The sequence below is a fragment of the Cucurbita moschata genome, unplaced genomic scaffold (genome assembly GCF_002738365.1).
Source record: "Cucurbita moschata cultivar Rifu unplaced genomic scaffold, Cmos_1.0 Cmo_Scf00013, whole genome shotgun sequence".
Taxonomy (NCBI): domain Eukaryota; kingdom Viridiplantae; phylum Streptophyta; class Magnoliopsida; order Cucurbitales; family Cucurbitaceae; genus Cucurbita; species Cucurbita moschata.
Window position 1 is genome coordinate 1,597,801 of NW_019268529.1, and position 24,596 is coordinate 1,622,396.

General features: G+C 38.3%; 4 protein-coding genes and 3 non-coding genes across 10 annotated transcripts; 6 read left to right on the forward strand and 1 right to left on the reverse strand.

The window, feature by feature from the left end:
* Positions 1-33: 33 nt before the first annotated feature.
* TRNAL-AAG lies at positions 34-114 on the forward strand. Its single transcript has one exon. It is a non-coding gene; the product is annotated as a tRNA-Leu (tRNA).
* A 599-nt stretch (positions 115-713) lies between these two features.
* LOC111451590 (protein MIZU-KUSSEI 1-like) lies at positions 714-1,475 on the reverse strand. Its single transcript, XM_023092062.1, has one exon. It carries the CDS (start codon positions 1,473-1,475, stop codon positions 714-716), a length of 762 nt encoding a protein of 253 aa, XP_022947830.1.
* Positions 1,476-5,214: 3,739 nt separating this feature from the next.
* On the forward strand, positions 5,215-6,761 carry LOC111451715 (MLP-like protein 34). Of its 3 annotated transcripts, XM_023092239.1 has the most exons (3): positions 5,215-5,396; positions 6,133-6,143; positions 6,451-6,761. In XM_023092239.1, the coding sequence occupies exons 1-3, from the start codon at positions 5,215-5,217 to the stop codon at positions 6,714-6,716; spliced, it is 459 nt and encodes a 152-aa protein (XP_022948007.1). In that variant the 3' UTR covers positions 6,717-6,761. The 3 variants fall into 3 exon arrangements, with proteins under 3 accessions (XP_022948007.1, XP_022948008.1, XP_022948009.1); XM_023092240.1 differs by lacking the exon at positions 6,133-6,143 and having other exon boundaries at positions 5,215-5,401; positions 6,457-6,761; XM_023092241.1 differs by lacking the exon at positions 6,133-6,143 and having other exon boundaries at positions 5,215-5,401; positions 6,520-6,761.
* Positions 6,762-7,557: 796 nt separating this feature from the next.
* On the forward strand, positions 7,558-7,629 carry TRNAT-UGU. Its single transcript has one exon. It is a non-coding gene; the product is annotated as a tRNA-Thr (tRNA).
* A 223-nt stretch (positions 7,630-7,852) lies between these two features.
* Positions 7,853-7,924, forward strand: TRNAT-UGU. Its single transcript has one exon. It is a non-coding gene; the product is annotated as a tRNA-Thr (tRNA).
* Positions 7,925-9,581: 1,657 nt separating this feature from the next.
* On the forward strand, positions 9,582-17,251 carry LOC111451714. 2 transcript variants are annotated; one of them, XM_023092237.1, is made up of 2 exons: positions 9,582-9,994; positions 16,839-17,251. In XM_023092237.1, the coding sequence occupies exons 1-2, from the start codon at positions 9,719-9,721 to the stop codon at positions 17,085-17,087; spliced, it is 525 nt and encodes a 174-aa protein (XP_022948005.1). In that variant the 5' UTR covers positions 9,582-9,718; the 3' UTR covers positions 17,088-17,251. The 2 variants fall into 2 exon arrangements, with proteins under 2 accessions (XP_022948005.1, XP_022948006.1); XM_023092238.1 differs by lacking the exon at positions 16,839-17,251 and adding an exon at positions 16,543-16,769 and having other exon boundaries at positions 9,595-9,994.
* Positions 17,252-22,253: 5,002 nt separating this feature from the next.
* Positions 22,254-24,450, forward strand: LOC111451102 (probable pectinesterase/pectinesterase inhibitor 20). The gene is made up of 3 exons (XM_023091377.1): positions 22,254-23,007; positions 23,126-23,383; positions 23,559-24,450. Exons 1-3 carry the CDS (start codon positions 22,260-22,262, stop codon positions 24,245-24,247), a joined length of 1,695 nt encoding a protein of 564 aa, XP_022947145.1. The 5' UTR covers positions 22,254-22,259; the 3' UTR covers positions 24,248-24,450.
* Positions 24,451-24,596: the final 146 nt, after the last annotated feature.

Sequence of the window (24,596 nt, forward strand, 5' to 3'; positions counted from 1 at the left end):
TATATAAGTTTACATTTATCTTGGGACATCAACGTTGAGATGGCCGAGTTGGTCTAAGGCGCCAGATTAAGGTTCTGGTCCGAAAGGGCGTGGGTTCAAATCCCACTTTCAACAATTCATTTTAATGTTTTTTTTGTGATATCGAAGTTGGGTAGCATCTTTTTTAGACTGGCAGGGATCTACCCCATGCTTTCCATTGAGAGATAGGGAGTCGAGTTCACGAATGCCCCAATTGAAGGAAATTGCTTTCGAGTAAGTTTTAGGGTAAAACTCGAATCGAGACCTAGAACATGGGTCAAGATCTAAGTTCTGAAGATAAGACGTCGAACCTAAGGGCATAAGCTAAGTAATTGCAACAAGACCTAAACAAGTTAGGAAAGAGTGTGGTACCCTAGCATACCAAAGACATGATTAAGAGACTACAAGTAGATAAGGAGTTGGTGTTTGGACCAGAGCAAACTCTAGAGTAGGTGTCATAGACAAGCCTGAACCGTCGTTCTCAGCTTTTTTGTTTTAAAATATTTTGTGTCCTTCCTTATCCTTAAGTCGCGGGTCGTGACACTTGATCGTTGGCACCTCTAAAAACGAATTGAATCGAAAGAAATAGGAAGAAAAGAGGCAAAATCGAAAGGTGATTACAAAGAATCCATTGGAAGACCAATAATTACATAATGAAGAATTGAATAAATTAATTTGCAGCAATTGCAAAGCCGTTAAATTCTTACAAAAAAGATACTAAGCTCGGGCCCACTATTCTCCTCCGGGCTCAACATGTAAAAGGTTTCTGAATCCCTGGACCCGACCACACGTTCGAAGTGGGCCCTCATGTAAGCCTGCTCCCCATCAGGGCCGTCCACGTCAGAGTTTCCCGGCAAGACGCCGGCACCCATGGACACCGCCCGGAGAAGCTCCATAACTTTGAGATCATCATCGGAGGCTTCCCTTTTGACGCCATAACCATTTTTCTTGCCATTACAGAACATGGTCCATAATGGTTCTTCCATCAGCTTCGTCTTGTCGGCCTTGTCGGTTCTCTTCTCGCATTCGAGAGCGATTCTTACCATCCCGGAGCTCATTTCCTTTTGCAACACGTTGGTCTGCATGGCTAGCTCGATCACGATGCTAGGGAAACTTCGTGGGGTCTCTTGTATGGATAGGCTCACGCGCCCTTTTCGGTACCCGAACAGCGTCCCCGTCACCCGGTTCCCCGACTGCGTTAGCAGCGTTTCTGATATGCCCGACGGTAGCGATGGGATCTTGCATGCTGCTGGGGTTATGATGGGGAAGGATCGGAACACCGATCGGAATACTCGAAACACTTTGGTTTTGTTCTTCTTTCTCTTTGATGGGGGGACCAGGGAGGAGGATGAAGTCAAGGAGGGTTGTGGTGGCAGCGGCGGAGGCTGCGGTGGAGCTGAAGATTTTGGTGGAGATTGTAGCTCGGGGAGGGCGGCGGTGGATTTTGGGTCTCCCATCAACCGACGGTAATGAAGGAATAATGGAGGATTGAGGAGAGGGTGTGAGGGCGAGACAGGGTGGGAATGGCCGTTATAGTTAGTTATTTGCATGTGTTTGAGAACGGATCTAGGCTCCTTATTTTTTGGTCTATTTCTTTTTTCATATTTTTTTATTTTTTATTACTCATGGTTTCAGATGTTTTTTTTTTTTTTAGTTTATTAATAATTATATCAATTAAAACTTTATGCTTTATACAATAGCGAAAATATGATAAAATTTCGCATCAAAATCTAAAATTCAAAATGAAAACATTATAAAACAGGTGATGTTCAGGACGGGAGTGTGATACAAAATGAATACAAATGACAACCCACAAAATACAAATTTTAAACTGACACGCCAGGTGGTCACCCTTTGTGACAATGTAGCTTCCGAGCACTCTCCCACCTTGAATGGTGCCTACGATCACCTGCAAAAATCGAGGAGCAAAAAACAAGGAGAAAGGAGTGAGTATAAAATACTCAATAAGCAACATACGTGTAAGCTTCCATTGCATCCTTAACCTAGAAGGTATCCCCAGGCTTTACTCTTGGTTCTGAGAAGTTTGAGTCTATTCTCTATTGTTATCGGGGAATCTGGGAAGGACTTAGAGGTCCCTATGATACTTTAACTACTTACCGACCCACCCTGTGTTTGGATGTTGGTGGTTCACCATTTCTTGGTGTTAGCGAATCTATTGAGTGACAAGTTCCATCTTTGGGGTGAACTGCATGCGAACATTTTTTACATTAGGTGGTTAGATTATGCAGGATTAGGACTCTAGAAGGGCAATTTGGATGAGAATGCTATGTATGTTACAGAAAATTATGAAAATACACCTAAGATTTGAATTGAAGTTTCATGCATATTTTAATGTTTTCTGCTATATTTGAAAGGTGGATGAGATGTTGTGATCTATCCTTTAGGTGATTGATGGATGTTGTCTCCCCGTTGAGTATGCATAAATGTTTAGATTATGTTTTCGATGCTTTAGGTGATTGATAGGAATGTCTCTCTAACAAAACATGCATGAATGAACTAAGCTAAGATTAAGGCGCTGAAGTTAGAGTGGTTTACACATTGACCTAGGTCAGTATATTTCTAGTAACTTAGTTTCACAATCAGTGGGGCAAATGCGCCTCGAGAAAGTTATCGAAGATGATGACTAAATTAAGTGGAGGAGAATATCACAATCTGCAATATGATTGTGCCCCGAGTAAGTCATCGAGGACGATGACTAAGTTAAGTAAGGGAAAATGTCACAACCATATTATGAAGAGAGTAGGTTGTGACCCTTACGCCATGATAAGCAAAGCGGCGTCCCTCAAGAAACGCCCATCCGGCCACATGCGGCCTAACATAGAAGAATGTCATGATGCGATCGAAGAGGACGATGCATCATGGCACTTCTTCTATATTGGCTCGCATGTGGATCAAATTCAGTGAATAGGTTAGGGGCGTTTTTCAGCATTCGATTCATTCACTAAATTTGATACGTTTGGAAGGAAATGGTAGACTATAACAAACCTAAAAACTAAAAGCCTATAACTTGAATTTAAGAGAGGTCGTTGCTTGGTTAAATTCCAAAGGAAAGCTCCTACTTCATACTTTATAGAGGAAGCTCGACACTGAAATCTTGTGCATCTTCATGAACTTGAGGTTGAATTTTTTAATTTTTCTACTAAAAATATCTTATTGGATCAAAGGTTCGCCAACCTTCAGTTTAAATTTCAACCGTTAAATTTGATGAGCTCTGCGTCCTCTAAAACATATCAAAACATGGTGAAGATCCAATGGTTGGATGGAAAGATCTCATTAATTTTGTACAAGTGGCCACGGGCAGCGTATTTAATTATTTTAATATTATTTTTTTAGAAAATTTAAAATTTTTAAAACTTATTTTATTTGCTTGTCTTTGTCTTTTTCATCAGAGTCTAAGGCTCGTAGTCTAAAAAATCGGGTCGTAACAAATGTTAGAATATCATCACTAACCCAATAATTATTTGAACCCATTATCTATATATTTTAGAAAAATGATTTATGTAATATTAGAAATAAATGATGGTATATTTTAGGAATAATTTTCTAGTCTCTCTTATAAATACTACTCTATCATACCAAGATTTTCATCACAATAAATCAAAAAAATCCAAAGTAACTCCAAGCAGAGTAGAGTTTTGTAATCTCTTCTCGATTGGTTTTTATAAAGAGTTTAAGTGTTTCTCACAAACAGTTGTGTTCAACAAATTGGTATCAAAGTAGTCGGGTTTTAGGTCTTGTAGAATAATTGCTTAGATCGAGAGTTTGATTTTAACAACAATAGCCATTATAGCTTAGTGGTAGAGTGTCAGGTCTATAGTTCAATCTTGCATGAGGGCATACACACACATGTTTTAGAGTTTTTGAGTTTTTGTAGAATTGTCAAGTCGAACACATTTTATACATTTCTGAGAGTTTTTATAGAATTGTCAAGGTCGAGAGTTGAGTTTTAATATTAATAGCCCTTATAGCTCAGTGGTAGAGTGTCAGTCTTGTAAACTTAAGGTCTGTATGAGGGCATTGTTGGCACTCGTTTCACTCTTCAATCGATGTGCAGAATACGATATACATGATTTCTATAACATTACAAATGAATTTGAGTTTGGGCGAGTGACCCCATGTGCTTCCCACGATTAAAATGTTATGTAACAATGTTACGTAACAGCCCTAACCCTCTGCTAGTGTCTTCTACTTTTTCTTTCGGGTTTTCCCTCAAAGTTTTAAAACGTGTCTACTATAAAGAGGGTTTAGCCCTACTCTAACCTACTTTTTCTTTCGGGTTTTAAAACGTGTCTACTATGGAGAGGGTCTAGCCCTACTCCGACCAGTGCCTCACATCTTCCGGTAACCCGTGTCTGCTAAGGAGAGGTTTCCATGCCCTTATATGATCCCCTTGAGGGCTCAACATCATTGATGATACATACCTAATATCTGAACTGGTTGTTACATATTAGCTTGTAAAACATTTATTTATTTATTTCGTAACATGTAGTTAAGATTAAACAACACAAGTGAATATGTATTTTTAAAAATTACCTTACAAATATCTAGGCATTTTCAAGCTTCAAATCTGCTCATTCATTCATGTCCATAGAAAGGGAATTTTATAGCAAATATAGCGAAAAAGTGGGTTTCCATAGATGGGACTCTTTGTTCTTTCTTTCTTTCATTTTCATTTATTTCTCCTTGACTGATTGATTTATTAGTTTTTGGCTCTCAATAATCCTTTTGTTGCAAGCTACAATCGTCCAGAATAATTATGTGTATGTGTGTATAATTTGACGGGTGGGGTCGAGAACGAGACTAACGAAAAACGAGCGAACCCGTAAATCAGTCTTGGAAGAGACTTGAGATTATACAGGTAGGTGTCGAGATGAGAACTTCTTTTGAATGTAAAAAGGAGTCAAGGTTGACACTGCGACTGAGTAAGTCAGATGGTTCACGGAGAGTACCTGTGTTGGGATTTATGGAGCTTAATTATTAGATAAAATTCATCACCAAATGAAAGCGAAAAAATGAGAAATTCTTTGTGAGACTCGAATCTTTAACTCCTTCGTATTTATTTTACTTAAATTGGAAAGAAGAAAAATAGGAAGAATCACTTTTTTGCTACATTTATTTGGGTATAAAAGGCTCCTACTTTGGACATGGATGAACATATCTTGAGGTACTTTGAAAATGGCTCAGATTTCTAACATCTCAAAACAGCTGCAGCTGAAGTGTTCGGGTGAAAGGTTCTATGAGCTCTTTAAGAACAAAATGGACTCTATTACTCAAATGTTTCCAAAAAAACTTTTGAGCTACAAAATTGTGGAAGGTAATGGTTTCGCTCATGGCAGCGTCGTCCACTGGAAATACGACTTCGGTTAGATTCTAAACCCTAAATTCTAAACTCTAATTAATTTCATATCTCTAAGTCCACTACTACCAGATATTGTTCTTTTCCCTCTCGGGATTCTCCTCAAGATTTTTAAAATGCGTTTGCTAGAGAGAGGTTTCCACATCCATACAAAGAATGTTTCGTTCTCCTCTTCAACCGATGCGAGATCTCACAATCCACCCCCCTTTGGGGCCAGCGTCCTTGCTTGCACACCGCCTCGTATCTACCCTAGAGAGGTTTCCACGTCCCTATAAAAAAATGTTTTGTTCTCCTCCTCAACCGATGTGGGATCTCACAATCTACCCCCCTTTGGGGGCCTAGCGTCCTTGTGCACACCGCCTCGTGTCTACCCTAGAGAGGTTCCACATCCCTATAAAAAATGTTTTGTTCTCTTCCCCAACCGATGTGGGATCTCACAATCCACCCCCTTTGGGGCTCAGCGTCCTTGCTTGCACACCGCCTCGTGTCTACCCTAGAGAGGTTCCACATCCCTATAAAAAATGTTTTGTTCTCCTCCCCAACCGATGTGGGATCTCACAATCCACCCCCTTTGGGGCTCAGCGTCTTTGCTTGCACACCGCCTCGTGTCTACCCTAGAGAGATTTCCACATCCCTATAATAAATGTTTTGTTCTTCTCCTCAACTGACGTGGGATCTCACAATCCACCTCTTTTGAAGCCAGCGTCCTTACTTGCACACCGCCTCTTGTCTACCCCGCTTCGGGGCAAAGCTTTATCGCTGACACATCGCCCAATGTCTGGCTCTGATACCATTTGTAACGGTCCAAGTCCACCGCTAGCCGATATTGTCCTTTTTGGACTTTTCCTTTCGCATTTCCTCTCAAGATTTTTAAAACACGTCTACCCGGGAAAAAGTTTCCACGCTCTTACAAAGAATGCTTCGTTCTCCTCCTAACCGACATAAGATCTCACAATAAACTTAACAATATTACCTAATTATTATTCGGTATTTCGCTTACGTCCTATAACTTATTATCAATTGAAGTTTTTAGATTTTTTGGAACACGGGGTGTCCACTAGAGGCAAAGCAAAAGCTACATATGGATGACACAAACAAAGCAATAACTCTTGAATTTATTGAAGGAGATTTGTTTAAAGACTTCGAGATGGTAGCCGTGAAGGGTGAAGTTAGTGATGGTGGGAGCAATGGCATCAGCTCAGTTAAATGGTCAGTGGAATTTGTGAAGGCAAATGAAGGTGTTGCTCCACCACATAACTATCTCCAATTTGCACTTGAATCCACCAAAGGAATTGAAGCTTACCTTTGCAATAATAATTGATAATGAACATCAACTATGGTTTGGTGTAATTGATATATATCTAAATAAAACGTATGGATCTTCCTTCTTTTTGCCCTATTATTAAAACGATCCATCAAAATAATGTAACATAATATTATTAATAGTCGTGGTGGTTTATTCGGTCTCTAGGGTAGTTTTGCAGTCTTGACATGGTTTCATGTCTCTAGATTTCTCAGCACCGACTCTTTGGATCTAGATCGGTTAGGGGCACTAGGGGTCTCACCCTATGATCTTCTTTCGTGGTTTTTTTTGTGCTCGAACTACTTGAGGCGTTCTAACTCAGGTCATAGTCCAACAAAACTGATGCTCTCACCCTAGCCTTAAATTGGTTCTACTATGGAAATAGTCTTTACTTTTAGATATAGTAAAAGTAATCCAAACTATTCAAATAGGTTTAAACTACGATGATATGATACATTTCTCAAATAGGTAATATAAGATACATGTATTATAAATATTTATTTTGAATAAAGTTCATCTCAACTAGTAAAAGGAAGGAAGAAAATAAAAATCGATATTACAATGAGTTTGAGTTTGAGCGAGCGACCTTGTGTGCTTCCCAGTTACTTAATTATATGTGCGGTCTCACGCCTGCCTCCTCTCATAACTTGAGAATAAATTATCGACTTCACAGAAATTCAAAGTAGACTCCCAAGAATTCCAAGAAATCTAGAGTAATTCCAAGCAAAGTAGAGTGTAGTAGTTTCTATAAAATGTCTTGTAATCTATTGTCGATTGGTCTTGATTTGTGGTCGATAGAGCAGTTGGACTTTAGGTCCTGTAGAATAGTTTTGGTGAAAGTCGAATTCCAACAATAGTAGCCCTTATAGCTCAGTGGTAGAGTGTTAGTCTTGTAAACTGAAGGTCTGTAGTTCAATCTTGCATGAGGGCATTGCAAATTTCACGTGTTCGTTGATTATCCTTTATTATTTTTAAGGTGGGGTCGGATTAACCTTTATAGCTTAGTAGTAGAGCGTTAGTCACTTAAATTTAAGTTTTGTAGTTCAATTCTCACTACATTTCTTTTTCAGTGGTCAATGAAGATCTTCACGAAGTAGTCAGGTTTTAGGTCCTGTAGAATTGTTTATGTTGTGAGTCAAATTTTAAGAACAATAGCCCTTATAGCTCAATGGTAGAGCATTAGTCTTGTAAACTAAAGATTTGAAGTTCAATCCTGCATGAGGGCATTATGCATTTTTATTGTCGGTCGAGATGGGAGAGTATTTTTTAGGTCCTGGAGATTGTCTAGGCCGTAAGTCGAGTTTTAACAATGATAATCTTTATAGCTCAGTGGTGGAGCGCCAGTCTTGTAATCTAAAGGTTTAGGGTCATGCTTTTACCTTTCTTTTTCATGTATTTGTTGTAGCTCAGTGGTGGAGCGTCAGTCTTGTAATCTAAAGGTTTAGGGTCATACTTTTACCTTTCTTTTTCATGTATTTGTTGATTGTCGATGGAGGTGGGGGAATGCTTGAAAGTTGTATAGTCTTGGACATCATCCATCTATGTATTTTAGGTTGAGAGTCAAATTTAATCATAATAGCCCTTATAGTTCGGTAGTAGAGCATCCTTCTTGTAAATGGGAAGGTTTGTAGTTCAATCTTACGTGAGGGCATACACTTCTAACTCATTACAGTCTACATTTCTTTTTCACGTGACGGGAGAGTGCTCAAAAGTATTTTAGGTAACTTAATTATATGTGCCCTTAAACCTTTCTTTAAGATTTAATTAGATCCATAGAGATCCCTTACCCCAACAACTTGTGGCCTACGAAAGTCCATTCTTCTTTGGTGAAACTTGTACTCTTCATTGTGGCCTAAGAAAGTCAATTCTTTCGACCCCGCTTTGGTGAAACTTGTACTCTTCATTGATTTTAGAGTACACAAGAATGTCATCGATAAAAACTATCATGAATGTATCAAGAAAATCTTTGAACACTTTGTTCATCAATTCCATAAACGTAATAGAGGCGTTAATCAATCCAAAAGACATGACCATAAATTCATAGTGGCTACATATGCTCACGAATGTCATCGAGTCTTTGTTGTCGATGACCACTCTTTCCAACTCTCGTGATCAATATACAACCATAGAGATCCATCCTTCTTAACAAATAACAGTAGGGCTTCTTATGACAATACATTTAGTCTTATCAAACTACGATCTAGCAACCCTTGTAATACGCCTTGAGCTCTTTTATTTTGATAGGATTCATCCTGTACAGTGCTTTTGGAATTGGGGAAGTCTCCAAATCGTGATAAATTTTAAAATTGGGATCTCTAACTAACGACAGATAACTCATCAAAAAACACATTTGAATTCTTGCGTTATCTGTATTTAAGCTACACTGCCTCTAAGATCTCATACGTTGGACACACTAGTCAACAAGGCTCAAGCCCTATGACTAAACAGCTTCAAGTTGGGGATCACCTCGAGTGTGCCTCAAAGTTCACTTTCTGGGCATGATTCTCAGACAACGAGTCTATGCCAAAAATCACGATGATGTCACTCATATATAGTACAATCAACAACACATCTAAAGACTTACAGACACAAGTATTTTACAGGCTTGAACTCATCCATATGTTACTTATCAAATTGAGTTTGTCTATCTTTCTGTCCCTAATCATGGGCAATAAGGATCTTCACGAAGGCTTCTTACCATATTTTTTTACTCTATTAAGGAAAGACTTACCTTCGACAAACCTAGTAGAAGATCGAAAGTCACCTCATCAAAATAAAAATAAAAATAGAAACAAACAAAAACTTTTAATTATGAAAAATCTAAATTATTTAGTTTGAAAAAGAAATATATACTTTTTATTTTTTTTTATTCAGCAAAGCAGTAGACTAAGCGGGGGCAGCAAGAGTGAAGAGGATAAGGTAATTTTTGTGAACTTTTCTTAGACCTTCCCCTGTTTAGGTATTGAAATCGGAAGCTGAATCCAAATCATTCTCTCTATGAAATTCTCGTTTGCCCTAATATGTTCAATTTTGAAGATGAGCTCATACTTCAACCCCGAGTTTCGTGGTTAATCTGGATTCAGCTTCTTCTTCTTATCCTCCTCTTCGCGCTTTATTGTCTCACCATCTTCGCCATTGATTTCTCCAAAATCGATACCGTCGGCAACTCCACTGCCGCCATTGCTTCTTCTTCTTCTACTTCTAATAGTCGCTTCGTTTCTGAAATTGCTCACAACCACAAGAATGTTTCTATGCACAATATCAGGATTGATTCTGATCCATCGCGGAATGCGCAGGTATGGCGTCTCTCGGCTTCATTTTTAAACCACTTGTGTACGAATGTTTGTTTGTGTTCCTGGTTATTCTGTGAACATTGACATGTTTTACAGCAATTCTTGGCTTGATTTCTATCCTTCTTGATGATTTTTGCGGACAAATGAGTGTGAATATAGGGTTTACAGAATTGTGTGGGTCTCTGTAGTCTGTATGACTTCAATATCTCGTTTAGACTATTTAGGAAAATTGGCGTTGATAGTATCAAGACAAAGGGATTCCTGTGATACTTCAAAATCAGGAGGGTTTCTCCCATTCATAAATGGTTAGTGATTTATTTAGGAGAATGGTTAATAGTTTTAACCGGAGGAAAATAGTTAAGATGCAACAACAAAGACAATTGAAAAGCATAATACTTGGGGTTCTTTTGTTCCAAGAAACTCTCCTCAAGTTGCTCTTTCTGCTTCATTTTATTTGTTTTGGTATATTTCGATCGTTAGCCATATCCAACATTTGGTATCAAACCTAGGATGTCGAAACAAATGTCTTCACCATACAAAGCCGTCGGAGGAGATGTGTCAACGATTAGGGGCGGAAGGGGGGAGTGTAACTCTCTAGTACCTGTTACTCATGAAGAAAAACTACGCAGCATGGTCGATAAAGATGTGTGTTAACTTACACACACAAAGCGTGTGGGACGTCGTCGAGCATGGTGACGACATTGAGGAGCGTAAGGATAGGATTATTCTTGCTGCCATCTACCAAGCAGTCCCATAAGACGTCCTTCTCATGTTGGCAGAAAAGTACTCGACAAAGGTAATGTGGGAGACACGGCAAATAATGCATGTGGGTGTGGAACGTGTAAAGGAAACAAAGGTGCAGACCTTGAAGAGTGAGTTCAAGGCTATCCGTATGAAGGACAGTGAATTGATAGACAATTTTTCCATGAAGTTGATGATGATCGTCAAGGGCAAGGTGGAGGAGATCTCCGTCATTAAGAAGTTTCTTCAAACTATTCTCCCGAGATTCATGCAGATTGTTACCTCCATTGAGCAGTTCGGCGATCTCAAGAACATGTCGGTTGAGGAGGTTGTTGGTCGTCTTAAGGTCCATGAGGAGAGATTTTGTGGCTATGAAGACAAAGAAAAATGAGAAACACCTTTTACTCACACTTGAGGAGTGACTTGCATAGATGAAAAAGAAAGATGCGGCTAACTCTTCATTTTCAGGTATGAGGGGACTTGACAGCCATAACATGGAAAATAGAGGTCGTGGACGTGGTCACGAACATGGCTGCAGACGTGGTTTCAGAGGAGGTCGTGGCAATACCTCACAAATCCATAACAATGTCAACCCTTAGAAGGACAATAGTATGATTAAGTGTTACTCTCGTGGAAAATACGGCATTACGCTACAAGTGCCGCAATAAGGAGCGCGATGAGGAGGCAAACCTCACATTCACGAATGATGAAGAGCCTGCGTTGATGTTGGCCGAGAAAATGCCCAACTTGTTGATGGGCAATGAAGGGAGAAGGTTATGACAAGCCTCATTGCACATGGAGAAGACCAAATGAAGACTAACATGTGGTATCTAGAAAACGGAGTGAGCAATCACATAACCGAAGATCGAGCAAAGTTCAAGGAGCTTGATGAGAAATTCAGTGGAAACGTAAAGCTTTGCGACGGATCAATTGTACCAATCCAAGGCAAAAGATCCATCTTGCTCTAGTGTAAGAACGACGATCAACATCTATTGACCAAGGTATATTACATCCCGAGTTTGAAAAGCAATATTATTAGTTTTGGTCAAATGACGGAAGAAGGTAGCAGAGTGGAGTTAGTCGGCTCGTTCCTCAAGATATTCGACAGAAACGGAGCCCTATTGATGAAGGTAAAATGATCGTAGAACTGCCTATGTAAGATACTATTGAAATACCATCAACATCTTCCAAAAGTATCCATTGACATGACAGCAAGAAGTGAAGAAGAAACCAGTGGGTCAAGAGAAAAAAGGAACCGAAAAACATGGCCAAGAAAAAACTAGAGGCTACTACAATCAGCGAAGAGCAACCTACGGTGTGTTTTATCAAATTTGTCGTCTCAACCACGGAAGCCTAGAGGAAGGCCACCAGAGCGTAATAAATATGGGACATCAACTTGTCATCTCAACCAAGAAGCCAAAATGCATGCCTAAAAGGAGTATGTTACAAGAAGTTTCTACGGTAAGCTTGATGTTGAATTTTCTGCACAAAAGAGAGGAGTGGAAGAAAATGCATGTTGCAGATTTAAAATTTCTTTAGAAGAAGATAGAGTTGACCAGGAACCAAACAACATTGACACTAGAAAGCAACGTGCAGACATTCTCATCAAGACCCTTACAAGGGTTAAGTTTGCAGAGATGTAGAAGTTGCTCAAAGTGAAAATTTTCAAGCAAAAGTCAAGCTTACCGGGAGAATGTGAGTCAATAAGTTTGACTTAATAAAAATAATTATTAATTTGAGTAAGTTTAGGAAAAGGGTTAAGTGATTTATTTAGAAGAATTGTTACTGGTTTTAACTTGAGGAGAATGTTTAGAAAATTTTAGTGTTTTCTCTCCTATAAATACTCATCAAATGTATGTTTTTTTCACAACAACAAAGAGAATTGAGAAGTATAATGCTTAAGGTTATTTGTTCCAAGAAACTCTCCCCTCAAGATGCTTAAGGTTATTTGTTCCAAGAAACTCTCCCCTCAAGATGCTTAAGGTTATTTGTTCCAAGAAACTCTCCCCTCAAGTTGTTTTTTTTTTCTTCATTTATTTGTTTCGGTATATTTCGATTGTGAGCTATATCCAAGATTTACTGTCGAAAGGTGTAATTGATGCAATTACCCTCTCCAACTCGAGGACCAAATTTTGAGGTAGTGGCTAACAGAAAACGAACGCCCTGCCATAAGGCCTTGCAATGCGAAACTAGGATATATGCACAATTTGATGGATGGAGACATGCACAATTTGACTGTTCTCAATGGAAACAAAGTGTGCATATATCCTAAGAGGCCTTGTGTATATATCCTAGTTTTTTTTTTCCCCTTCTAAAAACGGCCTTGTGTTAATGATATCCTTCCAAGGACCTCTTAGGCCTTTCCTTTTATGTCAGTTGGGGATCCACATGCTTTGAGATTTACCATATTTGCTTCTGAAGATGTGTTTCCATTAAGAACAGTCGTCCACCAATGTGTCTCCAGAGCCATATGGTTAGAAAAGCCTTTTTTTGCTCCTTCCGAGAAGTCATCCACTCCTAGGTCTGGCAAAGATTCTTGGGCTGTTACCTCTGATCATCTCACAAGGTGCCTCCGGTGTCTTCATTAACTCCTTCCCACAGGAATTGTCATAGTCAAACTTAAAATTGCAAAACTCTCATTAGAAGACTAAAAGTTTCGGGAACTATTGCTTGTGCTATCTTATGTGTCTTAACCAAGGGCTGTTAACTTTATTGGATGGCCCACGATCGAAATATGTCGAAACAAATAAAAGAAGCACAAGGAACAACGTAAAGGAGAAATTTTTTGAAACAAAGAAACCTTAAACACTTAGCTTTTCAATTCTCTTGGTTGTTGTGAAAAGAGCATACATTTCATGAGTATTTATTTATAGGGGAGAAATCACAACTAATTTTCTAAACTCTTCCAAGTTAAAACCCCTAATAATCTCCCTAATAAATCACTGACTATTTCAACTTATTCAAATTAATAACTATTTTTGCCAAGTCATGCTTAATGACTCATATTCTCTTCGGTAAGTTCGACTTTGACTTTGCTTGAGATCTTGACTTTGAACAACTCTGGCATGTTTGCAAAGCATAACCCTTGTTAGGGTCTTGGTGAGAATATTTGTATGTTGCTTTGTAGTATCAACGTTGCTTGGTCCTTGATCAACTCCGTATTCTTCATAAGAAATTTCAATTCCAAAACATGCAATTTCTTCTCCTTTTCTCTTCTGTGCAAGGACTTCTTCATCTTGTAGGTACTCCTTTGTCTTTCAACCTTCTTTTTTATACATGCCTCTAGCCTTCTTTGGTTAAGAGGATAAGTTTGATGCCCATTTTTCTTACGCCCTGGTGGCCTTCCTCTAGGCCTACGTGGTTGAGATGACTAGTTTGATGAAACACGCCATCTTATAGGTTGCTCTTCACTGATTGTAGTAGCCTCTGGTTTCTTCTTGACTATTTTCTTCGGTTTCCTTTTTTCCTGACCCATTGGTTTCTTCCTCACTTTCTTGCTGTCAATGCCAATGGATACTTTGTGAATATGTTGATGGTCTTTTAATAGTATCTTATACATGCGATCTTGCGACTATTTTACCTTCATCAATAGAGCTCTGTTTTTGTCCTATATCTTGAGGAATGAGCTGACTATCTCCACTTTGCTACTTTCTTCTGTCATTTGACCAAGGCTAATAATATTACTCTTCAAACTCGAGATGTAATACACCTTGATCAATAGACATTGATCGCCGTTCTTACACTAGAACAAGATAGATCTTTTGCCTTGGATCGGTACAATTGATCTGTCGCAAAACTTCACGTTTCCAGTGAACTTCTCATCAAGCTCCTTAAACTTTGCTCGATCTCCGGTCGTGTGGTTGCTCGCTCTGTTGTCTAGGTATCACATACTAGTCTCCACTTGGTCTTCTCCATCTATGAAGGGGTTCGCCATAACCTTCTCTTCATTGAGCATCAACAGGTTGGGCATTTTCTCGGGCACATCAATGTGGACTCTTCATCATCTGTGAACATGAGGTTTGCCTCCTCATCGCACTCCTTGTTGCAGCACTCTATCACATAATGCCCATAAGAGTAACACTTGATCATGTCCTTCTAGGGGTTGACATTGTCATGAATTTGTAAGGTATTGTCATGACCTTCTTTGCCACCATGTCTGCAACCACATCCACGATCTCCATTTTCCTTGTTAGGACTCTCACGTCCCCTCGTACTTGAAAAAGAAGAGTCATCTGCATCTTTCTTTCTCGTTCGTGTGAGTCACTCTTCATGTGTGAGTAAGAGGTATTTCTCCTCCTCTTTGTCTTTGTAACCACGAAATCCTTCTTCATGGATCTTAAGACGACCGACGACTTCCTCAACTGACATATTCTTGAGGTCGCTGAACTGCTCGATGGAGGTAACAATCTGCATGAATCTTGGGGGAATTGCTTGAAGGAACTTCTTGACGATGGAGATCTCCTCCACGTTGCCCGTCGTCAACTTCATGGCAAAGTCGTCTATTGACTCATTGTCCTTCATGCGAATAACCTTGAATTGCAAGGTCTGTGCCTTTGCTTCCTTGACACATTTCAGACCCACATGCATTGTTTACAGCGTCTCCCACACTGCCTTTGCCGAGTCATTCTCTGCCAACATGAGAAGGACGTCTTTCGGGACTGCTTGGTAGATGGCGGCAAGAGTAATCCTGTCCTTACGCTCCTCAATGTCACCATGCTCGGTGACATCTCACACTTCTTGTACCTGTAAGTTAACACACATCTTTATCAACCATGCTGCATAGTTACTCTTCACGAGTAACGGGTATTGGAGCGTTGCACTCCCCTCCCTTCCACTCTTTATCGTTGTCACATCTCCTCCGATGACTTTGTATGTTGACGACATTTGTTTGGACATCTTAGCTCTAGTACCAAATGTTGGATATGGCCCCACGATCGAAATATGTCGAGGAACAACTTGAGAGGAGAAATCTTTTGAAACAAATAAACCTTGAGCACTTACTTTTCAATTCTCTTTGTTGTTAAAAGAGCATACATCTCATGAGTGATTAGCTAGTTTCCTAGACTTTCTCTCCAAGTTAAAACCTCCGACAATTCTTCTAAATAAATCACTAACTATTTCTTAAATGTATTCAAATTAATAACTATTTTTACCAACCTTAATTCCTCACAAACTTTGCTTCATTCTAAACCAAATGCTCCATGGATCTCTCCAACTCAAGGACTCTCACTCCTCGTTTACATCACCCATCCCTTTCTCGAGTGTGCCAATCCTTACGGATCAACCCCTCATATATTCCTATCCCCAATTCGTAATTTGCCTCATGCGTGCTGTTATATCATGTTTCTGTTTTCCCTTTCTTTTATTCTCGTGAGATTCCTTGTTTTACGTCAAGTAAATGTTAGAAGTTTTTCCTTTTATTCATCGATTGATGGAAACTATATAGGTGTCTTTATTGACAATGAAGTCAATTTTCGTATCTAAAATTGGTTTTCTCATCTACATGTAACAATATTTACTATCTAGATAATCCAAATAAGTATTGATCCATAATTTTTTAGGATCGTACAACACTACACACACTCGATTTAGATGAACAAAAAGAACAAAAGAGAATGTAAGGAGGAATATTGACTTTATAGTAATGACTTTAGGTATTTACGGTAGTAAGAACACAAAGAATAAAGAAAATGGATATATATATATATATATATATATATATATATATATATATATATATATATATATATATATATATATATGGCTCAGTCTACTATACATAGCTTTACACACAATATAAATATGTGCAGGGTTGGATATTCTTTGCTGTTAATAGTTGGTCAAATTGATTCACATTTGCACCTACTTCCACTCGAAACAAGTTTTATATACATCTTAGGCCTATGGATAAGAAAGAAGTTGAAGTTTGTAGGATATAATATCATCTATTCTATATCACTTGAAGTTTGATCGAATGAGTTCATGCATGTTGTATGTGTTAGCGTATAGTCCTTGGATTCAGGAACTTACCATCAGAGTGCATTGAATTGGTACATTCATAATAATGTCTGAAATTGTAACAAAACAATATGCACGAATATGGCAGGCCAATATAGAGCAAAGCACGCGGGGGGAGATAGTGTGGAGTACGAGTAGGAGAATCACGCAAACGGGAGAAGGCAGTGTGGTAGGAGGGGAAGGCTGTGAAGAAACCAAGTTAGAACTTCACCCTTGCAGTTATTTCAGGCTTGCTAAATCAGCTTTCCTTAGGTGTCTGGGGTTGGACTCTTCAACTGAGAACTCGGTCCCGGAGGAAAGACAGAGACCGGAGTCGACAAAGTCGAAACGAAGTTGATGTATGTGTCCCTTTCCCTATGAAATGAACTCATATCCATTTTTTGTTTTAACGTTTCTGTTTTAGATTAATCAAATGTAGTTTTGTAGCTTTTGGAAGCCTAATTTTGCTAATATTGGTTGAAATATCATTCATAATAGTGCTGCAAAGTGCAAATAAAATAATGCAACAATTTTGATCACTAATTGAGCAACTAAAGAAGAAACCATTTTGAAATGGTAAAATCATTTTTATCACGTTACCGAAGAAGAAACCATTTTGTCAATGTTGTTCGACACTTATTCTAATTTGGTGAACAAGTCAGTTATGTGAAAATTAAACTTTGCAAACAATTTTAATGAAAGATCGAGTCTCAAGTCATATTTGAGAGAAAATGTTTTATAAAACGTTAACGAGGAAAATGCGCTGAAAACAATTTGAAAGAAAGTAACGTTATAAGGTAAAAGGAAATAAGTAACCAACATAATTTTGATAGCTTATAATCTGGGTAAAAAACATTGATAGCTAATTACATTCTCCTCCCGGACATTTTGGTGCATTTCAGTTGTGAGGGGTGTAATATGATTTGGGTGAATGATCATAAACCCCTATACTCACATGAAAAAAAAAACAGTAAAGATTTAACTACACATGAAAGCGAGAAAAAGGAGTTTGGAAGGGGTATGCGACCATGAACAATATGCCCTAGAAAAGCATGACCAAGACATCCGGCACGCGGCCACATGAAACATACCTTGGACAAACATAACTGTGACATTCTCCTCCACTCAATTGACTGATGTCTCTGTTATCTCACTCTTCAGAACTTAGTGATGTAAGATGCGGCTAACTTTAGGCCTCTTGACGTGCTTCCAACTGATTGCATTGAGGAGTTTTTTCAAATCTATAAGGAACTACTGAAATTCACTTCTTGATTTGTCAACTCTTCAAAGTCTCTTCTACTTCCTTTACTATTAAATTCTTCTTCGTGGCAGGAGGTCGTGCTGCCTCCTTGCACCTGGTGTCTTCATAATCGGGATACTAACGTTTCAAGTTACTCACATAGACAACATTGCTAGGTACACCCAAGGGAGAAATTGGATCCCATATGATGCCTTCTTGGCCCTCTGAATAACTTCGACTAGTCTATAGTATTTTTGTACCAATCATTGGTTATTGTGTTTTTGCAATAGAAGTTGATCAGACTTCAGCTTAATCAAAACTTTTTCTTCACTTCGAAACTGTCGTGCACTATGTTTTGATTGGCCCTTCTCTTCGTCTCTCTAGATGTTCTTTTCGAGTAACCACGAATTACTTTGGAGGTTTATTTCTCCCATTTATTGAAGGTGTTGGCTTGGAGTCTCTCTCCAGCATTTGGGTTATCACTGGCATGAGTTCCTATGGGTCTAATAAATACATAAATTTCTTTGTTTATAAACTTTAAGGAGGCTCAATAGACATGATAAGGTTATGTATGAAATTTGGTGACCATTAGATTACGATAAAGGGGCTAAACCAAGGGTAGGTGTAAAATGACCAAAATGCCCCTATAATTATGTACCACTAACCTATGACCAAGGTGACATCTAAATGGCATGAAATTTCATGAGGAGTCTTATGTCATGGTTCAAAGAGATTATACAAAGTTACGAGTCTATTGGAATATGTTGAAGATTTAAACCGAGAATTGGGGTGGTAAATGACCAACATACTCCAGTAATAATTCTAAAATGTTTTCAAGATTCTAAAGGACACTAAACGTTGAAGAAACTTGGACTCATGTATGACCCTAAGGGTAAGTATGCGAGATTTCACGAGGGAATTCGAACATGTTTGAGGTATGAACTCTAAAGAAAAGGACGAAACTACCCCTAAATATCCTTTATAAGAAATCAAGGTTTATTATGAGTACTAATTGACATGAAGTGTATAAAAAACTGATTTGTAAGTATCTTGAGTTTTACTACATACAATAATATCTATTATACTTATGCAATATAAGTCTTAGAGGAGAGATTTGTTACATCCCTCCTTGATGTTACAAAAAAAATTGGAGGAAATAATCATGAAAATATTCAGAGGAAGCTTTAAGGTTGTATAGACAAAAGTGATGAATTGTCATATACTTTAGCAAGGTTTGGAGTCTGTGACTTGAAGGATAACGTAATACATAAAGACTAATCAAGTCATGATTTAGTTAAAGGAAGAAAACAAGTCACCTTGGAGAGAAAAAAAAAAAAAGACTTCGAACCTTGAATTTGTTTGCAATTCCTAAGAGTATGGATAAGACAATTTAGCAAAGTTGAGTTAGATCGACCCAGACACATGAACTACTAAGCCAGGACTTCAAAATCCTTAGCATTTGTTCAGAGAGCGTAGTAGCTCTGGTCACTAAGAGGAAATAATTAGCCCACGCGACGATATATTGAACATTAAGAGCTTTTAGAAGTTAAGGAAATTTCTAGCGGCTGGCCTTAGCCATAATATAAAGATGTGTTGGATGATATATGATTGTTAGTAAAGTAAGCATCCTACCTCATATTTATGAAAGAAACATGAGATTGTTCTTTTTCACCCTTAATTTGGATGTCTTGACTCACGTCATAGATTACGAGTCTTTACAGGTAGACAATGACCCAAGTTAAGAGAAAAGACCTTCTATACCAGGAAAATGATCCTTATAAAACCATCAAGGGGAAGAAATTATGTTAAAAAAAAAAAAAAAAAAGACGAGATGAGGGAGAATTCTCCATTGATTCGACTTGGGTTTGATACGCTTGGACCTTTTTCTCCTAATTTTAATTCTTCGGAAGTGTAGAGGATTAGTACAACTACCTTTCGGCTAATTAAGTTTTTTGGAATCAGAGTTTAAATTATTTATGCATAATTAGACTTAGTTAGTTTAAATTATTAATTAGGTTTACGGTAGGCCATTTTACATGGATTCTAATTCTCTTTTAAAGTAACAAAATCAGAGATAAAATCAAAGGAAAGATTTAACTAACATTGTGACAAATTATTCTGACATCTTCGAGTAAATCTACCTAAAGCTATTTTCCTTTATCAGATCTGACCTTTTTTTTGTTTGTCTGTTTCATTTTGCACTAAGTGAACCTCTACCATGGTTGGTTGAGGGGAGGAAATGAGAAGCAATAAGTCAATCAGTGTATCTTTTGAAGTAACAAAACTGATCATTTTCACTCCTTTGAAAGTCGCTCTTGCAAATGAAGAAGTCAGACTTCTTGTACTATGGTCTCGATGATTGCTTCAGTTCATACAAGCTCTTATTGTGCTTCCACACCGTGTTACTTGCCTAAAACTGCAAACCTTTTTAGTTGCTTCATATAGATCTCCTTATAAGAATGTTATTTTTACCTCATTTGCTCCAGGTGAAAATTCTCCGTTGCAACAATACTCAACAAAATTTGCACACAACAGAGAAAATATTTCAGCATAATCAATGTCTTTACTTTGTGAATATCCTTTAACTACTAACTCAGCCTTGAACTTTCTTTTACCATCTAGTTCAATTTTGTTTGAAGAGTCGTAATTGTTAGGACCGCACAACAATTCACACACTCGATCTAGATGAACCAAAAGAATATGAGAGAAAATAATGAAAGCAGAAATATTGGCCAGTGATTTGTATTGATGACTTCAAAAGTATATATCCAAAGCATTGACTAAGGAATATATATATAATTCATTTTACTATATATATACCTTTACAAGATACAATTATATATATACGTGTTAAATTAATACAAAATGTGTTGAACTTAATATCGTATTTTATAAAATTGAGATCTTGAAATTTTGATCATAGACATGCAGGCATGTGGGTTATCTTTATTGTTCAACTTCTTAAATACGTCTTCACATCCAACATTTATATGTGTTTTAAAATCAAAAGTTGTGTAGTTGATTTCAAAGTCACACAATAACAAAAAGGCTCATAATCCATAAACAATTGGATCTATTAAATTGGGTTGGCTGGATTTCATTGTTTTCTGGAATAAAAATTGGGTCAAACACTAATTCATCAATAAACAAAGTATTCAGTTTTAGATTTACAAACTTAAGCATCCCTTGTGTTTGTGTTCTTAGCACATGCTCACCACTTGCATATACTTTAAATATTGTTTTGGAGTTCCAAAATTTGGGTCAAACACTCAGTCATCAATACAACTAAATCTTTAACTCTCAAGTTTTATTTCTTTATAATTTCGGTCCGAAATTATAGTAATGGAGATAGTATTTCTTACTAATATATTCATAATTTTCTTTTTAATTATCTAATCTGAGATTAACTTAATCTCTATCCATCGTTAGCAGATATTGTCCTCTTTGAGTTTTCCTTTTCGAATTTCCTCTCAAGAATTTAAAATGCGTTTGCTAGGGAAAATGTTTTCAAACCTTATAAAGGATGTTTCGTTCTCCTCCGGAATATCACAATGTGCAAGTTTGAGTAGGTGTAAATTTAGGTCGTTACATTATGCTTAAATTTAAAAAATAAGAAAATTAGGATTATTTAAAAATTTAGGGGAGATGGGTTTGTTAAGAGTGAAGTATTTATGAGTCAACTCCGTTTTTGTAGAGACACCACACGTTTACATGTCGCGTTGAACGGAAAGTTAAGTCAACCATATGGAACAATTTTTATTTTATTCTTATCATCTTAAAAAACAAAAGAAAAACCCTAAAGAAGCAATCAAATTTGTTCTTTATTAATTAAATATATCTTTTACATTTTTTTTTTTACTTTTTTCCTTTTTAAATAATCCTAATTTTAAAAATATAATATAATATTTAATAAAAAATCATATTTTATATTTTAATTAAATAATAAATTATTTAAGAAATTATTAAGAAGAAGAAAAACTCCTCCCATTGCAATATCACTCGTCATTTCAAAAACTATTTTGATCTTCGACGACGTTATATAACTTCTTTGTTAGATGAAAGTTCCATATCCCCTACTTTAGAAAATGATCATGAGTTTATAATAAAAGAATACTCTCTATTGATTTGAGGTATTTTGGAAAACTTAAAGCAAAACTATGAGAGTTTATATTCAATCAAAGCATACGAGTGAAGACAAAATATATTAAAAAGACTCGAATCTGAATCTAATTTTTTCCTATAAATAAGTGATAGTGATGGGAACTTCAATTGTGAATCAAAGCCAAAAACATGGGTTCTTCAAGTGCTATCTCCCTCCTCGGAGTCTTGACTCTCCTCTACCTATTCTCCTTCTCATCCTCCGCCATCCATAGCCCAGTTCCGGCGGCGGATATCTGCCATTCCACAACCTCTCCATCCTTCTGCAAAGCCTTCCTCCCCAACTCCCTTGCCACCGTCCACTCCCATTGCCGCTTCACTCTCCGCCATGCCCTCGCCCATGCACGCTCCTTCCTTGCCCTCGTTGACAGCCACCTCGCCCTCTTCCCCTCCCTCGCTGCCCTCCACGACTGCCGCTCCCTCGCTGCGGCTAACCTCGACTTCCTATCCAACACCTTCCCCACAGTCAACACCACCACCACCACAAACGCCCTTCCCTTCTACAAAGCCGATGAGATGGTGTCGTTGCTTAGCGCAGTCATCACCAATGAAAACACTTGTTACGAAGGGCTGCTGAGCTCGGGCTCGGGCTCGGGCTCGGGCTCGGGCTCGGTTGATAAGGTGTTGAAGGCCATCTCCTTCGATACAAAGCTTTATAGTTTGTACCTTTCTTTGTTCAAAATGGGTTGGGTTTCTAATGATGTCAAGGCTCCTCATGTCCCAAAGATGAAGCATTTTGGGCGTGGAAAGGGGCAGTTGAAGCTCAACATGTCCCCCAAAAACCGTGCCTATTATGAGCGCTTGATGCATAGGAGAAAGCCACCGGCTAGGAGGCTTCTTCAAACCAATTCTAATGAAGATGATGGAATTTTGGTCAATGGTAATAATTTGTAATTGAAATTAAAAAATCTTATTTTATTTGTTACGCGGTTCGAGGGCGGATACTTGGTTGGATGGGAGGATTGTTGGGATACTTTATTTATTCGTTTGTTTTATAGGTATTGTTGCGGTGGATCCGAATGGAACATATGACTTCACCACCATCAACGCCGCCATTCAGGCAGCTCCCAACAACTCCGTCGCCGCCGATGGATATTTCTTGATCTTCGTCACTGCCGGAGTTTACAACGAGAGCGTGATGGTTCCCAAACACAAAAAGTATGTGTTGATGATTGGAGAAGGCAACAACCAAACCATCATCACCGGGAGAAAAAACGTCCCCGATGGCTCTACCACTTTCAATAGCGGAACCGTCAGTGAGTTACTCTTTCCAGTGAATTATTTACTCTCCATTGGTACGAGGCCTTGAGCAAAGTCACAGAGCTTATGCTCAAAGTGGACAATATCGTACCACTGTGTTCCTAACCTTATTTAATATAAAGTTGTGATTAATCGAGGGATAAATATTTCAAATCTCTCTATTGCTCGCAGTTGTGGAGGGAACTGGGTTTTTCGGGGTGAACCTGACGATCACCAACACAGCCGGACCCAACAAATTCCAAGCCGTGGCATTGCGAGTGAGTGCCGACATGACGACGTTCTACAGTTGCATATTCGAAGGGTATCAAGACACTCTCTACCCCCACTCTCTTCGACAATTCTATAGAGAGTGCGACATCTACGGAACTATAGACTTTATTTTGGGGGACGCGGCTGTGGTGTTCCAAAACTGCAACATTTACGCCCGCCTCCCAATGAAAGGCCAATACATTGTCATAACGGCGCAAGGCCGAACTGACCCAAATCAAAACACCGGAATCTCCATCCACAACTGCACCATCAAGCCCACTGCGCAGCTCGCAGCCAGCCCCACCATCAAGAGCTACTTCGGGAGGCCGTGGAAGGAGTACGCTCGAACAGTTTACATGCAGTCGTTTATCGATGCATTTATCGACCCAGCAGGGTGGAATGTGTGGGACGGGACTTTGAATTTGAACACGTCGTATTACGCTGAGTTTAATAACTCGGGGCTGGGATCTGACACTTCGCGGCGGGCTAAATGGGCGGTCGGTTTGATCAACGCCACCGTGGCTAATAACTTCACGGTGTCTCCGTTCTTGGGTGGAGATCAATGGCTACCGCCGACCACCGTGCCGTACACTGGTGGTTTGATATCATAACAAAACTAATGGCTTTCTATAATATCTATATTTATATATGTTGTGATTTAATTATGTATGCTTACGTTGGATTTGAATTTGATCTCATCCTATCTAATTCCCTCACTCTTTTTAGTGTTGGTGGATAATTTATGTATAATAATGTATTATTTTTATGTTTTTTTTTTCAATTGTAATGCAATAAAATCAATTAATATGTAGCAGCTATATACATTTTACTTGTTTTCATCCTTACCATTCTTGTTATCACAATACGGAAGTGTACCACCATTTACCAAAATCATGTCTATATCTGTAAGGGCTAAAATGCCCTAAAATGTACTATAGGAGATGTGACTAGTTGTCAATT

Bases quoted from the DNA above. Each gene is read 5' to 3' on its own strand.
- LOC111451590 (XM_023092062.1), bottom strand. From the start codon at position 1,475: ATGGGAGACCCAAAATCCACCGCCGCCCTCCCCGAGCTACAATCTCCA.
- LOC111451715 (XM_023092239.1), top strand. From the start codon at position 5,215: ATGGCTCAGATTTCTAACATCTCAAAACAGCTGCAGCTGAAGTGTTCG.
- LOC111451714 (XM_023092237.1), top strand. From the start codon at position 9,719: ATGTTCAATTTTGAAGATGAGCTCATACTTCAACCCCGAGTTTCGTGG. The intron at 9,995-16,838 runs GTATGGCGTCTC...CGAATATGGCAG, and splicing joins ATCCATCGCGGAATGCGCAG to GCCAATATAGAGCAAAGCAC.
- LOC111451102 (XM_023091377.1), top strand. From the start codon at position 22,260: ATGGGTTCTTCAAGTGCTATCTCCCTCCTCGGAGTCTTGACTCTCCTC. The intron at 23,008-23,125 runs GTAATAATTTGT...TTTGTTTTATAG, and splicing joins TGATGGAATTTTGGTCAATG to GTATTGTTGCGGTGGATCCG. The intron at 23,384-23,558 runs GTGAGTTACTCT...TATTGCTCGCAG, and splicing joins TTTCAATAGCGGAACCGTCA to TTGTGGAGGGAACTGGGTTT.